Source organism: Blennius ocellaris (assembly GCF_963422515.1).
Source record: "Blennius ocellaris genome assembly, chromosome: 2".
Taxonomy (NCBI): domain Eukaryota; kingdom Metazoa; phylum Chordata; class Actinopteri; order Blenniiformes; family Blenniidae; genus Blennius; species Blennius ocellaris.
The window spans coordinates 13,002,890-13,020,617 of NC_137651.1; the positions used below are offsets into that span (position 1 = coordinate 13,002,890).

The 17,728-nt window shown below is 39.4% G+C and overlaps 1 protein-coding gene across 3 annotated transcripts in view; it reads left to right on the forward strand.

Moving 5' to 3' along the window:
- Positions 1–17,728, forward strand: part of stim1a (stromal interaction molecule 1a) — a 29,576-nt gene that overhangs the window by 3,942 nt on the left and 7,906 nt on the right. For all 3 annotated transcript variants that reach the window (XM_080512819.1, XM_080512817.1, XM_080512818.1), the window contains exons 3-7: positions 961–1,091; positions 3,503–3,617; positions 6,462–6,573; positions 6,848–6,963; positions 10,837–11,014. In XM_080512819.1, the coding sequence (XP_080368945.1) occupies positions 961–1,091; positions 3,503–3,617; positions 6,462–6,573; positions 6,848–6,963; positions 10,837–11,014 (652 nt within the window). The remainder of the gene's footprint in view (positions 1–960; positions 1,092–3,502; positions 3,618–6,461; positions 6,574–6,847; positions 6,964–10,836; positions 11,015–17,728) is intronic.

Genomic DNA, 17,728 nt, shown 5'->3' on the forward strand with positions numbered 1-17,728 from the left:
ATTAATTAGGTTTTATGACTTTAAGGCTAAATGTGACTTATGAATTTATCATTTGTATACAAATTGGCATTTCAAAAATATTAAAGACGGATTAATTTGAGGCCTATGTTTGCAGAAAGAGTAGGCCTGACAGTCATCATTGTGCAGTGCACATTAGGCTGACAATGACAGTTCCTAGCTACTTGTTAACACCCTTACATTAAGAGAAATGACTAACATAAACAGGACTTTCTGCTGCAGCGAAGGAATTTTGCAGTTCAATTGTGGTAGCAGGACAAACAGGTTTTGTGAGAGCAGTATATAATGGACTTAAAAAAACCGTAAAGCCTTTGTTTCACTAAAACTCAAGTCATTCAATGACAAGGCAAAGGTAAACTGCAATCATTGTTCAAAGCATGCAATTGTGTCTTTGTTAGTGTCATTATAGCGACGATTCAAGAATTATTCTGACGAGGCATCTTAGTGGTACTAAAATATTACCAAGGTAATGAATATGATTTGACATTGTAACAAAATAGTCCTCCAGCTTAAGTAGAGTTTGGCTTTTGCGCCTTTCTGTATTTAATTTGCATGTCCTTTCTTTGCACGGGAGAGTTTTTTTTTCTTTCTTATTTCTGTCCAAAAACATCCACTTGAGACTAATTGATTACTCTAAAATGGTTCCAGTTGTGAAAGAGACTGTTTGTCCTGTGATGAACTGGCAACCTGTCAGGACGTTCTTTTGCTCTTTTCAAAAATCTGCTGGGATCTGCTCCAGCTCAGGGTTGGGCCCTAAATTGGGCCAAGTGTTATTGAGGACTTCTACTTCCAGCTATACCACGTTGTTCTCCATCTGCAGCAGGTGGTGATGGTGGTGGAGCGCTACCTCCCCTCTGAGATGTTGACACTCTCCCATGACAAAAAAGGCCACCTATATAACAGAAGATGTGATTTATTGATATGACCCTCTTCCTCCTCCAGATTTTTGTCGCTTCGATGAACCCCTATGCAAGGACGAGAATGCCATTCTCAGCTTTGAGGCTATCCGGAGTATCCACAAGCAGATGGACGATGACGCAAACGGCAACGTGGACGTGGTAGAGACCGACGGCGTAAGTATCGGTATTAAAAATCCCCCGTCCACTGGAGTGCGTTCAAGGGGAATTTTCTGGCTCTTTTTTTGGTCATAGTGGTGTCCTTCGTTCAGACCGAAGAGGCTTACACATATCATTATCATAATCCCCTGTCATTTGGCTTGTCATAGGGCTTGGTGCGAAGATGGTCAGTTAATCACATCCCCTGTAATGTTCTTAACTTGCACTGAATAACAGGCGGATTTGTCCAGCTACTGGTTTTAATGGGCTTCTACACACTGACCCAGTTGAAATGCGAAATATTTTGAGCTCCAGTGTTTAATACAGTATGAAAGAAAGAGTATCGGCAGTTACTGTCGATGCCATCTCATAGCTACGTGAGGTTCATAATACATCGGGTCTGTTGCTCCTCGGGCCGCGTGGCCTTGAGTGGAGCTTTCATTGGAGCCTTGTTTTAGTTTGGCTCAGTGTGTGGCATGTGTGTGAGGCCAGACGAAAGCAAGCAACATCATCACAGCAACCTTCTCTGCTTTTAGAAAAGACACTTGGCATGCAAGTACCCCCCAAGGCAAAGAGCTCGGTGGAGGACAGTATTCAGCCATATCTGCAGGACCTTCGCTCAAAATGATTAGAACTTCAAGACACTGTGCTGTGATTGAATGAACAGGAGAGTGGATTTCTTTATGACCATGATCAATGCTTGCATCTTGCTTTTAAGAATGATCCTTTCGCCATCTTAATTTCCCAGGCAACGTTGTCAGGAGTGTTACATTTCACCTGCAGTACACACAATCTCTCTACACTGTAGTGAAATCCCTCCCACACAGATCTACCAGGAAAGAAAAAGCAGCATGACTTCTTGCCGTCTCTCACCCCCTGTTGCATGACTCTGCCTTTGTGGGAGAGCAACATTTAATGTTGGGTTCATTTTTATCTTTTCTTTTTTCTTGCCCTGATGAGGATGTTTGCCTACAGTATAGCTGAACATCAGAAGTAGTTCCTTTAGCTAGCAGGTGGCAACTACATTTCCAGTAGCAGCTGGAGTTGGAGCCACTGAGCTGTCAATCCTTTGACCATAACTGACTGAATGTTATGTATAATGTTTCATACACAAAGTAGTTTATATTTTATTTTCCTGAAAGCTATAGTTTTAATCTTTAAATGTTTCTCTGTGCGCCTGAAAACATTTCTTTCAGTTAATGATATATTGACGCACCAATGGAAGACGGAACTAATGTTAATATTTGTCCTTTGTATTAAAATAAAGCACAATTTTTTTTCAAATATAATTGTATTTGTTTAAAATTAAAAATATAATTGTGCATCAAAGACCGATCTTCATTTTAAATTGTATTAATTGCAATTAAATGTGAATAAACAAATGCATTTTTATTACACAACTACTAATATTGCAATATACCTTTCACAATGAGACTTCAAATCACTAAACATGGTTTATTGATTATAATTAATTTAAACATCAGTTCACATTGTGCTGAAGTAAAATCTACTCGTTAAGTTCAGCTTGTAACTAGTTTGTAGCATCTTTCAAATTTGATCAAAAATGTTCAATTTGTGGTCACAGATGAACTAAAATCACATTGAGTGAAATGGCTTCTCTACCAAACTGACTGATGTTGCCTTACTTATTAGACAGGAACTAAGGCTGGACGTCCGGTATGTGCTGACGTTGGAACTTGTTGGTTTTCTTTAAGTTACTTCTTGGTTTCTGATCTTCATCACTTTTGCATCTGAGCAGTTATGAGGGTCACAAAACCTTTCCTGTTAGATTTGGTGTGGTTTCATTTATCCTTTGTTTTTTAACGAGGTCACCATTTTGGTTTTTAGCCAATGGTAATGAGTATAAATTATGTAATGTTGACTTATGTTTAACACCAAGTGAACAGGAAGTCCTGTGTTGTCCCAGAGTATTAGCGAGTAAGTGGAGAATGGGTGGCATGATGTGTGGTAAAGATGTTTATTGTGCTCATTGTTAGTTATTCCCCATGATTGAAGGACATGTACACATAAGCCACAAGAAGTGCACTCTCTTCATTTATGAGTGTCATAAAGACCACAGCAGTGGAACAGGTCAGAGTGTTGGCAATAAAACCAAACCGCATTTAACCATGTAGTCTTCTGTCCCTTAACATTCAAATGTATTTATACATCTATCCTCTACCCATCATGTCTCTGTTGTGTTCTCTCTAGCTGTTCTTTTCATTATAATGCCATATAATTCCAGTGTTAACACACAGACAGAAACATTCCAGTTGTGATGCTGCTTTTAAAATTAGAATAAAACTGAGTTTGTCATCAAAGTTTGCTTGATTTTGACCCTCTATACATTGTGGATACACTTGTTACTTAACATTCAGATAAAATGTATTCCTTTGTGACTATTGCAAATGTCCTTGTTGTTGCTGCAGTTCCTGAGAGAAGATCTAAACTACCATGACCCCAAGGCAAAGCATAACAGCTTCCACGGTGATGACCAGTTCATAAGCGTAGAGGATTTGTGGAACGCATGGAAGGGCTCTGAAGGTACAATGACTCTTCTTCCTTCCTGTGGGCTTACAGTGATTGCACAAACAGGCCTCTTTTTAACACTTTCTTTATTCATGAGTCTGACACCCCTTTTACACGATATAGTTTCAAGTGAAACCACCGCGTTTTTTTGTTCTTTGTCAATTTGGCCCGCTGTATCAGTTGTCCACATGTGATCCATATGAAGCTGTAGTAAATATACACATCATTAGAGAAGCACTGTTTAATGTGCAGAAAAGCTCAGTTTTTTTCATTTACACAGTTAGCGTTTTGAGAAAGTTGCATTTTCAGTGAGTCAGTGTGCTATAATTAGTTTTCCATTTTCCATTTTTCACTTTTTTAAACATTTAAACTGGGCCTGAATTGTCAACTGACACATTAACCCTAATTTGAAAGCTTTGAAGACATGTGCCTTAGCTTGAAGTTTGATATGTGAAGAAAGTAATTGCTACTAAGATGCTTCAGCTCCAGCAGCTCTCAACAAAGGCAGACATGCTTGTGCCTTCCCCACTAACATTTTAGGATCCATTCACATCTGGCAGCACTTCCATAAGTAGAATCTCTGTCATGCGAAAAACGCATATAATTGTGTAATTTGATGGGCTAATGAAAAAGGAATTACTTGATGAAAGTGGTACATCAATCAATTTGTAAAGAAGTAAGTCAAATGTCTTCATGGCGAGATTTTAAAATTTTTTTTAAGCCAACTGAGCAAAGAAGGTCTGTGCTTGGTCATATTTGAAATATGATGTGACCTGCAAAGCAGGAGCAAGGAGAACCCTTAAAGTAAACAATGCAAAATGTATTTGTGTGCAGAAGAAACAAGCTTTTGATAACGTTAGATGTTTGAGTATCTGCAAGTCACAACTCATTAATTTGCCCAAAGTTAACACTTGAAATTACATTCAATAAGTAGATTGACTGACATTAACACCAATGTCAAACTGATCCAGCATGTTGTTTTCATTGAGACACATCATGTTTAATCACTGATCACAAGTTAAACCCATGTATTCATTTTCCAAAAGCAATTCTTTATGATTTGATTCTTGTAGAAAGTGTTGAAGTCTTTCTTCTGTGTATTCCAATACCGTCAATTTGCTGTTATTTCTGCCGTTATTTCACTGAGAAGTCTTGTGGGGAAAAAGTCTGAATCCAGAGTACTGGTGGGGGAAATTCAATATTGTGAAGTATTTCCAAGCACAACTGGTACTTGGTCTTACAGCCCTCATCACACAATGTCAGTATTGTGTTTGTTTTAAAAATCACATCTACAAAGCAACAATACACCCAAAAATGCTGACAATGCTGCAGGTTTCATGTCAGGCTGCTTAGTTTTACTTTTTCATTGTATAAGTCCAAAAAAAAAGTATCTCAGTATGTGATCCAGAGGATGAGCAACTAAGACACTCTCGAATCCTCCACCGTTATTGTTGCTGTTCCACTTGAGCATTTTGAAGTAAAGCTATTGACTGTCACTGTGTAGTCCTACGTGGTTCATGAGTTGTGTTTTCCCTGTTTACAGACACTGTTGCATTTTAAAAACGTTGCACTCTGACTGCAATGAAAGTTTTGCATGTTTACTTAAATATGTCAACAGGACCAAAAGAGCACTCTGTCATAAAACAGAAACAAAATGCTATCCCTTCTTCCTTCGATCACCAAAATACATTGGGATTGCTATTTGGCACAGTCCATTCAGTGTTGCAAAATGCGTCACACCTCCTTAACCGCCTCACTCAACTAAAAAACAAAACAAGGCATTTGCTCTGGCTCTGTCAGGTGAAGTGTAACCTGCTTATCTACTGTGGCCACTGGCATAGTGGACACATTGAATCTGTCAGCACAAAATTCACTTTCACACCCTCACTTCCCTCTGACTATCTGTGCAGTGAGATTATCATGTACTTACCAAGAGCACTTTTCATGAGCTCTGCTCTGCTGTATCTGGCACTTGTGTCGTTTCACACCCTTTTCCTCTGGCTGTGTCTCGCCCTCTTCGCCTCGGCTTAGCCTGCATTGCAGCTTGTTGACATGGCTCTGGAGGTTTTGAACCAGGAAATTGGGTTTTTTGTTCCAGAGAGCAACACAGTCACACATAGACCCTTCCTTTGACATCTGCCAGGAGCTGTGGAGCAGGTTTTGGCCTTTGCAGTTATTGCTGTCGGCAAGCTCCTGCAGAATAACTCTGAGACCATTGAGGATATACATTCACACACTTATGCAATGCTCTAAGTAATTATCATACCAGCTACATGTTGCTGCTTCTGCTCTCTCCCGCAACTTTAAATCAAACATTTTGAAATGACTGCCAATGGGAGTGTTTAGTTTAGAAGCGTTAACAGCACAGGACAGAACGGTGCCGGCAGTGTTTAGCCAAATCATCTCCACCGCTGTTACCGTCATCGTAGTTAATTATGGGTTGCAGAAGATTTCGTGATAACCCACTGCCTCAGGTCCACAAAATGTTTCTTATTCTGGTAATGCTATGCATCAATGCATGGTTGACATTTAGATCTTGAGCTGGAATTTAAAGATTTAGCCATCAGTATTTTCCTGATGAAACATTGTTTGGATATTTGCCATTGGAATAACTGTTATATCGGATCGTGTCGTGTCACTGCTGCCATAAACAAACTCATTGGTGATTTTTTTTAATCATCGCTTCATCCCTGTGTAGCCTATTAATACACTTTCCACTGGGAAAATGGTGATGTGTTTAAGCAAGAAGACGTTGAAAACATGCATGGCTGGATCAGACATTGCTTACATGGCACATTTGTACGCAGAAGATGAATGAGGAATGATCAAGACTAACTTTTCAATGTTTTTAATCCTCAGTGTATAACTGGACAGTGGATGAAGTGGTGGAGTGGCTCATCACCTATGTGGAACTACCACAATATGTGGAAACCTTTCGCAGAATGAGCTTCAATGGAAGTGTCATGCCAAGGTGAGGACTTTCTATAGCAGATGACATTTATTTGTATGATCAGAAATGTTTTGTTTGTTTGTTTTTGTATGAATGAAAAGTTTACAGTTTTGGTAATATAAGTCAAAAAAGTGAATTGTTACAACTCTTGCATGTCTAAAATTGAGACTGATCAAGAAACAAGCAACAAGCTATAAGACTACGCTCTCCAATCCAACTCATCATTTGACAGTGTGTTAAAGGGTCACATTATACACACTTCCTGCAAAATGAGAACATGTCTGTTCTCTTTCAGGCTTGCTGTAAAGAACACCACACTGACACTCTCTATTCTGAAGATTCTGGATCGCAGCCATGTGCAAAAGTTGCAGCTCAAGGCATTGGACACTGTACTATTTGGAGCCCCCCTCAGTAAGTGACATCATTAATCCTTTTTTCCGCTACTCTCATGTTGTGATCACTTTAAAATCCCAAGATGGATTTGATTGATTGTTTCTTTCCTGACGTCGTTCGCTTACCGAAATGCTAACTTGGAACTCAACATGCTATTTCACATCAGTTAGATAAAATACTAAATTTTGAGTATTCGGTTGCATAACAGCCAAACTTTGAACAATGTGCAAAACCGAATTGCAATCATTCATCCAGAGAAGGAACTTTATTTAAATTCCTTTTACTGTTAGAGATGTCGTAGCACTAATTTCACCAGATATTTGATTCTGTTTTTATGCCGAGTTCACAGCATTCATATTTTGAAGGTGATTGCTGTGTTGAGCTTCTTTAGCCTCATTTTGCAATCTCATGAAAGGCCGTGGAAAAAATTGTGGAATAGGAGACATGAGAAATATCAGATAAAAAACTTTTTTTCTTTATTTTTTTCCCCCTCTCTTCAGGGTTTACAAGCGCATAAGACGTAGTGTTCCAGATAATGAAACGTCTTATATAACTGAAAAGCTATAATTTAATTGCTTTGCATTTAAAGGTCATCATTGTGGAGGATTCTGCAAACTATCAGCCAGAACATTATAACTACTGAGAGACAACCCTGGCTGCCTCAATTTCTTGTCATTTTTTTAGTGGGTTTGATATATTGGGCAGAAAGTGAACATTTTATCCTCAAAGTTCAAATTCTCAAAGGAAAATAAGCAAACAAAAAGAGCTGAACAAGTCTTACAAGGGCCCAATTGGGATTGCTAGATAAGTGGATCAGAGCAACTTCAAAATGGAAGGTTCTGGGGTGTGTTCTTCATCTGTTTTGGTCTGCATTTATCGAACGTAATCCAATAAAGTAAAAGAACGCAACAAGCAACAGGGTAGTTCAAAAGAGACTGAGCAACTACTACAACTTGAAGGGTCTGCTGGGTTGTACCCATGCTTTAGTGGGTCAGGAGTGTTTTGGCATTAAAACAAGGACCAACACAACAATCTGTTATAATGTTCTGGCCAATCACTGCCCTTTAATACAAAATGACCAACTGCCAAGCAGCTGCTAAATTTAATAATTTTTTTTGTTTACATCCGCTCTTTCTCCATGCGAGTATGTGGTAGCCACATTTGGTTTGCAGTCCAACTTGCACATTTACTCACTTCAGAAAAATTCACTTTTGAAATACTTGTAAATCTCGTATCACTTGTGATCGAAGTTTTAAACCACACATTGTGTATCGCGGCTCATCGCTGATCCTCGTTCTGCACTTCTCTAGTGTCAGGACTCCACAATTTTCTTCACAGATTGTTTTCCTTCTGCTTTTTTTTCTGTGGAGGTTTTTGTAGTTGCAAAATAGATATGGTGTGCCTCAGCTGTCGTGCGTCTTGGCAGTACTACTTTCTTTTTTTTTTTTTTTTCCGTTAATGTAAGCTGTGTTGATATTGGAGAATATGTTCCCAGAATGACTGCCAACATTAATTTGTTGCGAAAACCTTAGTTACAGCCAGACAATTGAATGCTGGTATTTTGCTTCATAAGTCTTCTCAGTATAAAAATATACTCAGTTTATATAAATGATGCCATTTTTCCACTGATTTGTATAAAAAGTTCAAGTGTATATTTCGAGTAGTGCTTATGAACTTTGATGTGTTTAGTCATTAGTAAAAAGAGATGAGATGTAATGAACCCACACAGAAAGCAGGCATTTGAACTGAAAGCAAAGCCGCGGGGGAACAGTGTCGTGGTCTGTGTCTGGCATGTGTCACTGTGGGTGTTTTGTTTGTCGCACCTGAAGGAAGACATTAGTAAGGGGTGGTCTGGTTTTGACAGCCTCTTGAAGGCAGGGGGTCTGGGCAACAGGCAGACCGACTGGCTCTATGAAGCAGCTGTGTTTTCGGAAGCACTTCGCAGTAGGTTGCCCGTGATGCGGTAGGCAGTTGTGTTAATTAATGCATTAAATTTCGCTCTTGGTGGTAGCCCTGAAAATGGCAGCATGAATTGTTTCCTCTTCATAATTGTGAATCACTCAGACTCAGATGTTAAAATAAAACGGTGAAATATATGTATATATATAATTTTGAACAACCTTCTACTTTCACCTCCCACATATAAATCCAAATATTTATACAGGTTTGTTTTGACTTGAGACTAATTTTAGATAAATCCACACAAGGGAAAGGGCCCTTGTTAATTCTGATTTGAGGTTGCTGGTTCCATTCCCCATTTTGATCTGTCCATATGTCAGGAGTATTCTTTGCTAGGAGACTCAGGCCAGCTTCACCCAATGGTGGGCAATTGCCTTGCACGGCAGCCGTCAACTTTGGTGTGTACATGAATGGTTCACTGTGACAGATCACATAAAGAACATTTAGACTGCTCCAGCATTAAAAATATATCATGTATGTAAAGGCCATTTATCATTTTTATGTCTTGATGATGATACTTCAACCCGCTGTTTATCTAATGGCATGTAGGATAAGCCCAAAGTCCCACAATCCCACCCATTGGATAAAACAAGGATAGGAAATGGATGGATGGTATATTTCAAAGCTTGTCTAATAATTTTTACTTGAGCACAAACGCTAGTTCAGTCCTTTTTATTTGACAAAGTTTTCCCTACTGTGCATATTTAACTCTGATTGTGTGTACATTTTCACTCTGCAGAGATGAAACAGAGTATTCAAATATTTTTTTTCTTCTAAGATCATTTTCTGTATTTCATTCAAGCCTTTGTGCTCGGTCACAATATAGTGTCAAAGTAAATTCATCTCACGTTTGTTTCAATTCGCTGACCTTTCCTGGAAAGTAACAATCTGCATATATCAGCCAATCAGATGCGCCGTCGCTCAGTGTAGTTCTGTTGTTGGGTCTTTTCCTGCAGAATAAGGAAGCGACCGCAGCAATGGTTCACTGCTGCCCAGTTTATTTGAAGTCACAGTTCTGCTTTGTTACACTGACACAATAAAGCAGGGCCGGTTTGAGTTTCTCCACACAAGAACCTTTGTTTGCTCTCGACTTTACAAGCATTTGTACAGGAAGAACTACAGCCCTGTTGAAAGATCATTCACTGCTACGTTTGGGCTTAAACATGTGCTACTGTGAAATTAGACGGCAACAGCAGTAGACTCACAGTTGTATTGAATTCTGTTTGTAGGTGGCATCATGCCATCCTCATCATTTCTAAACTGGAAAAGGAAAAAAAAAAAAATCTCTCATTTTCCTTTTTTGTCTCACTCCAGGAAGTCATGTTTTTGACATCTCTTTCCCGCACACCCCCATGCAGGTTTTGCAAGAAACACTTGCCTCGTTGCCTGATTGCAAGGCTTATATTGAGGATGTGTGTCAGTTGCTGCATGCACACTGCCCTTTGACCAATAAGTTCAGGTTTAATCGAATCTGGATGAATTCTGGATTCTTATTAGGCTTCTTCTTAAATGAATATCTGCTCTCCTTTCGTTCAGATTTTTAACAGCTGATAGTCCTTTAGAGTGCCGGCATACTCATCACAATGTGCGACTTTCTCCTGTTTGGTTTCTGTGCATGATTATCAGCATTGGTTAGCAGACTGAAATAGGCTGTGTTAAGCTGTCTTTTATCGTGGTCTTTTGCTCTGGGCCCCTCTCACCGCAACCCGAACTTGTGCTGCTGCCTCTATTTGTGTCACTCCACAATACGTGCACTATGACTAGGCTCTGTTGAAGCTTCACACCACATCCTTGTGAAGCTTGCTCATCGTTAAAGCTTTTATTGTAGAATCTTGATAAATATTGCCTGGCTTCAAATGCATTTCTAATCATTGTAAATGCTTGTCATCTTTCTAAACTCTAACTCCACTTTTCTTTCTTTCCTCCCATCAGTGAATAGGCATAACCACTTGAAGGACTTCATGCTGGTAGTTTCAATAGTCATAGGCATGGGTGGCTGCTGGTTTGCCTACATCCAGAACCGGTACTCCAAGGACCATATGAAGAAGATGATGAAAGACCTTGAGGGCCTGCAGAGAGCTGAGCAGAGTCTGCACGACCTACAACAGAAGTAAGAGTTGTTACACACACACACACACACACACACACACACACACACACACACACACACACACACACACACACACACACACACACACACACACACACACACACACACACACACACACGCACCAATATGGCAAGTGGTTGCCTCACAGGATAATGTTGACGCATAAATACACAATTACTAAAAATGTGTACAATACTCCTCAACCAGTGTTGCATCGACACTTATTTACCCCTAAGCTGGTTGAATATTTAACAATAAATATTAATGATTACTAGTGGGTAAAAAAATCCCCCCAAAAAACAAACAACCCCCCCGCCCCCAAAAAATTACCCAATCCCTTTATCATAAATCCTTTTTGTATGATGTAGCACTTCTGACATTTTCAGCCCATTGAACAGCATTTATATTTATATAAAACATCACATGAACAATGTGAAATATTTGGACATGTGCTGAGGAGAGATGGTGGATATATTGGACAAAATGTGGGAAATGGAACTGCAAGACAAACGCATGTTTTTATACTATAGAAAGAAGCTGATACACCTGGGGGAAACCCATGCAAGTACAGGGAAACGCCACACAGACATTGAGGCCCTTAATCAGAGACAAGCCAGAGAGCTACTCGCTGTTAGGCCAGAGCTCTAACCATCATACAACTGTGCCACCCGAAATATCAGATACATTTTTATATTTTACAGGCTTGTGGGAAAAAATATTCCGGTTTTAGAGGAAAAACATGTATCTTTCACCATGATTCAACACATTTTAGGGAGGATGATGGGTTTTGCATTCAACCTATTCAATCATCTATACATATATTTCACTTGGTTTTGTAACGTGATGAGACATTGTACATGCAACCCTATGAGAGCTATTGCTTCATTTCCCCCAGTTTAACATGGATGCATATATACACATGATTACTCAAGGTTTGTTTTTTTTTCCATTTATGACTAAAGAGCAAAGTCTGCAAGAATTGCACTTCAAGGTTTTTAACAAATTTATCTCAGATGACTCAGTAGAGTCCCCCCCCCCCCCCCCAAACAAATTGTGGATGTAAGCTAGTTTTAAGACCGCACAGGTTGATAACTAAAGCGTAACTGTCTCCTAGGGCCATGGGATATTTGTGCACGTCAACATCTGATTGGACAACTTCTTTTGTATTTTTGTCTTTAGTTGGGAAAGGTGTGTGAGAATAAAGGAACGTGAGTGACGTGAATTAAAGCTCCAGCTGCTTAAGAGCTGAGCCACGAACAGTGATTATGCGCTATGCAAGTCAACTGTTAGACCACTGTGCCACTGTGTGCTGTAGTCTTTAAAAGGCAATACAACATGAAAGCACAAATGGGTGAGCGTGTGACAAGTCTTTTCAATCTTCCAAAGTTTTTGATGAAATCTTGAAGCAACACTCTTGTAACCAAACCCATCCATTAGGCTTTTTCTTTTTTTCCCCCCAATGGTTGGAGCAGTATTTACTGAGCTGCTGCAGAATGATACAACTCTCACATCCTGCTGCAACACACCACTCTGCAGGATGTGGATATCATGAGCTGATTCATTCTCAAACATGGCCAAAACCATAAAACCACCGCAGCTTCATCATCCTCCAATAAAGGCACGCATAACACCTATTTAATTCATGATAATTACTCTGAATCAGTGATTAAAAGTTGGTGACTTCTAGTTTTTTTGATCGTATTTTGGATTTAAAACCTATTAGTTTCTGGGCCACGAGGCCTTTACTGTCATTATTACAGTTGTTTTTGAATTCCTTGTAAATAGGATGCAGTGACGCTAAAACACATCCTCTTCGGTTATGATCAAACCTTTTTTTTTTTTTTTAATAGAACTGGGAGTGCTGAAAATTTGCTCTTCACACTTGTCGTTCTTTTAAATGATATTCAAACACTGCTTAATTGTTTTTTTTTTTTAACACTTGTGAAAGAGTTTTGTTGGCTGTTCAAACAAGTTTGGGTGGTTGTGCAATTAATTTGTCCTCATCTGCTCTTTATGAGGGGCCATGTTGGGTTTTTCATCCATAGTGTTTATCATTCGAGCAAGCTGCTACTGACCCTGAAGTTATAAGCAGGCAGCGTTCACTGCAAAATACAGTGTAGCATATAATTTTATTTAAAAATATGTTGGTCTGCAGTTTTTCTGTGATTAAAGGTGTCATGAGGGCATTGTAATTTCACAAATGCACACTCCTTTGCCATGAACTCTCGCAGTTAAATGTTTTAAATTGCTTGAAAAGGGAAATAATGTGTTCTTTTGATATTTGGACAAGGTAAAATTAGATCTGAAGCTGAGCATCAAGGAAAGTTAAAGGCAATAACAAAATGGAAAGAGTGTTACCCTCTGGGGATCTGATGTGTTGTTCGATTAAAAAAAAAAAAAAAAAAAAAAAAAAAAAAAAGCAGTGGGCTCAGGCCTCTTCCCGGACCAGAGCAAGGAGGACTGATGGGCACTGCCACATGAAGACTGCATGGCATTCCTGGTTCGATGCATTGCTTGGAGAAATATGAGCTGTTGTAGGGACCTGAAGTCTACTCTTCTACATCTACTTACTAAATGGGTTTTTGAAAGATAATGATGACACACGTTGTTGAGCAGCAATGCACTGGAGTTCTCATTCAATTTTTCATACAGTTGCTGCCATCTCTGCTATTTCCTCTTATGTAACAAGCATGTGATGTGCTTTGTCATAACTATAAGGGGAGGTGAAAGTGTTTCTGTGGGATTGGCCTGCTGAATAGTGATGAATACAACTACCCGCTGCTGTGCCGAGGTTAAACTTGCCCCCTCTGATGGACTGCCAGTGCCATCTTTGTGTCGCCTCTGTGGCTTTATACTTTGATCAGTTGTAGCGCACCTGGCACTGCCAACTGTTGCTTTTAAATATCTGTTTTGCTAAGCTAATTGCTTGTGCCTAATTCTCTGGAGATCAAATCTTTTTGCAAATATTTAATACAGGCCAACTGCAGACGTTGTTCAGTATGCTGTGCAAGCAACTGAATGCACCTGACCTGCCTGTGATGCCTTGTTAGTTCTGTGTTTTCTGCCTCCATATAAAGTATCCTGACCACTGCAGAAACTGAGATGAGGTGCGCATATTTGTTCAGTGTTGCATTACAGCTTGTCCACAGCAACTCTGCAATGTTGCACAACAGCCTTTAAAACGACTTTAGAAGTAGTCTCCCAAATGAAGAAAAAAGAACCCATGCATGCTGTGTATCTGTTGAAGCAACATGTGGTCCCAAAAGCCTGATGATTTAAAATACAATGTAAACATTAAACTATTGGAGGCTGTCACGATTCACATTTCCTTGTAGTTTCAGTCATTTAGTGTTTGTTGTTGCCAATAAGTTTTGTGTTGTAGAATCTTCTGTTCTTACTGGTGACAATTTTCTCTGTTGTCTGAAACCAAAAAAATGTAATTGGGAATAATCAAAAAAATCTAAAAATTAAGTCTTGGACAGCAGTCACAATTTAGCACTATTAGCCGTTAAGTATGTTAAACATGGTCCCTAAAATAATGTGTGTTCTAAGATCTAAGCCTTTAAACACAATTTTCAACAAATATATCAGACTTTGCATCAAGACACAATCTATTCATTATGATTAAATTTCGTGAAGAGTCGAAGGAAGTATATCTTTCAAGTTCAGGGTAGTGATAAGTTGTTACCTTTTGAGACTGGGCTGGATTTCAAAATGGCAAGCAGCTTGGCTGGAGCAGCGTCTTCAGGGATCAGTGAGGGTGGAAGTTTTTTGTTTGTTTTTTTTTTCTCCTCAAGACATTCAGATTGCATAACCTACAGCCGACCTATTCTTTACTAACAATTCAGTTAAAAGGTGATTGTTTTGAACATCCAAATTTGAGTGATACTGCAATATTAAAAATAGAGAAATCAATCAGGAATAGGACTGTAGTGACTCACAGCACCATCTTGTGGCACAAAAGAGTATTACAGAACCTTTCGGATAGTGGCATGCTGATTAGTTCAGTTAATCATTTCTCTCTACAGCGTTTAGATTATTATTTTCTGGTGGTTTTTGAATTGTTTAATTTCCAAGCAAATTGTTGTGATTTTTCCACTTTTAAAAGTTGCTGTAGAATCTTGTGAATCTCATTTCTTTACATGTGTTTCTGGGGAATCTTGTTTTCATTGATGTCAGTGACTTGCAAAAGAAACGTTCCATCGCTGAAGCAGGGAGATATGTCCTCTATGTAGCTGTGCCTTTCGTTCTGATCCCTCCTGCCAGCTGCTGTCATTCCATACCTTCAAGTAGATACTGTAGTGGTATCAAGTAGCGAGACTCTGACACCACTTCCCTGTTGGGAGACAGTAGGAAGAAGCTTTGATGATTGGATATCCTGGGTGCCTTTTACAACACCGCTTGACCCAGCCTCCACCTCAATGGTGGGAGACGGCATTGAGTGTGACGGTGTGAGTGTTAATTCACCCCCATTTGGATTTGGGTGTGGCGTCCAGACAGACACCCTGAAAAGGGACTGATAACAGTCATTAACATTGTTTAGGATCTTAATACAAATGTCACACTGTTATAACACTGTGGAGACTGTGTGTCTACGTCCTGTGAACTCTGAAATGTAGGTCAGTCTGCACAACGTTTAGCTCTACCAGAGCTTTCAAATCTTAGCTGGAGAATGGGAGAGGTCAGGGCCGAGTACATTAGCAGGACTGCCCACCGGCCACATTTTCCATAGCGAGCGCTCTGGATCAACTTTCATTTCTCTGCCCTTGGATGTTGCCGTTGAGTTCAAGACTTGAGTGGAATGCAGTACTGCCATCTAGTGCCCTGAAGATGACATTACCACCCAAAAGCAGGACGCAGGAACATCCTAATGGCTCCTTTTTTCTCAGATTTGTCATTATGAGGTGGATTATCTGCTTAATCTTATTTATAGTTTGCAGATGTACGAAATCTAAGATTTTTTTAAATTTTGTTTTAGCGCAACGGTCTTTAACTACTCAAAAAATGTTTTATTAATTATAGTTTAGAATTATGATTATTATTTGTGTCAATAAAAATCAGTCATGTTTCTATTTTTATGGGAAGTCTTCCTAAAAATATCCCTTGTTCAGAGCAACACATGTAAGTTACGGATACTACAACAGCTTCACTGTACAGTTCTAAATTTGCAGGCTGACAGCTGTCCCCATTTTTGGCTCCCCTCACTCTGTCAGTTTATTGTGTGCTGCTGAGCAGCTGACCACCATTCTTTGCTTTCCATGCGTTAGCCATTGTTTCCGGTGATGCAATTCCTGCATTCCTTACATACATGGCACTCACATGCTCACTTGTAATGCCCATAGAAAATGACACTATAGCTTCAGTGAGGACTTATGCTGTTGGCTTGACCATAGTATATAGCCACTTCTGTTTATTAAGTTCTCAAAATTAAAGTTCTATAAATTAAAAATTAAAGCTCTCAATGGTTTGTCGTTCTTTGTCTAGTCCACAATATGATTTGTGATTACTACAAACACTTTCACTGTTTAAAATATACAATTGGTTGATCGTGCAATATCTGTGAATTAATCACACTTTCCTTTTTAATCGGTAGCATTAATGTAAAATACATGGAAACTATTCAGTGTTTTCTAAAATGTGTACATTGAGCATGTTATTATCATGATAATGAATTGGCTGAAGTGATGGACAGTCAACCAGATCTATTTTGCATAGATTTATTGAAGGCAATACAAGCTAGGGGAAATAAAATAGTACATACAGCATTGGGTGCTTCATCAATTCTGAGGATGTCATTTGCTTAGGTTACTATTAGTTTGGCGTCTGCAAGAATTAACCTGGACACATGAGCCAGCAAGTTTCCACTACCCATTTTCCACTTCGTGTCATCTGTGACCCTGTTACAGAGGGACAGATATTAGTTCCACGTCTCCAGTCTTTTAATAGGCGAGAAGGAGAATAATACTTTTACATAATCCAACAACAAACACCGAGTTCAGGAAGAACAAACACATTACAAAGTACTAGATACAAGTTAGGAATGGCCTGAAAACTTCATTTTCCTCTGATGCTTTTGTTTTTTGGGTTGATCGGTAATAACATAGCATTTTCTATTACACAGTTTTAGCACTACTTGTTTTGGCTCGCTTCGATTCTGTTTCAATCATTTCCCATTGCAATAGAGTACCACCTCGAAGTGGGTGGAGTCACCTGAACAACACGTCCATGGGTGGCCATCAACTCGGAGACCTCCGGATATACTTTATCATTGAGGGTCCTGCTGAATCCTCTTGTCGGCCACCAGAAATTGAAATGTCTGCACCTCGTTGTTGCTCGACAGGATTCATTTCTGTGCATCAATCTCTTCTTCTTGTTGTGATTGCTTTTTAAATAGGGCAGGGTAAACCCTTGTGATTGAGTCCCTCTCCTGACTCATCTAGTGACGTCACGCCCTGGCCAATCAGTGGCCTGCCGTCTGCCGAGTTTGCGTTTTTGATTTCATTCAGCTCGCTTTGAACCAGGTACTAATGGAATATAATGGAAAGTCTAAGAGTTGAGCCGAGTAGGTGCAAGTGGAAAAGCCCCATTACTGCCGATTGCAATCAAAAACTAAGGCCCGGGTCATGTGTCTGAGTAGGATGTCAATTAAGTATAATGGAAATATTATTGAAACTTTCTTTTTAGCTCTCTTGACAAACCGTATCACAACTACAG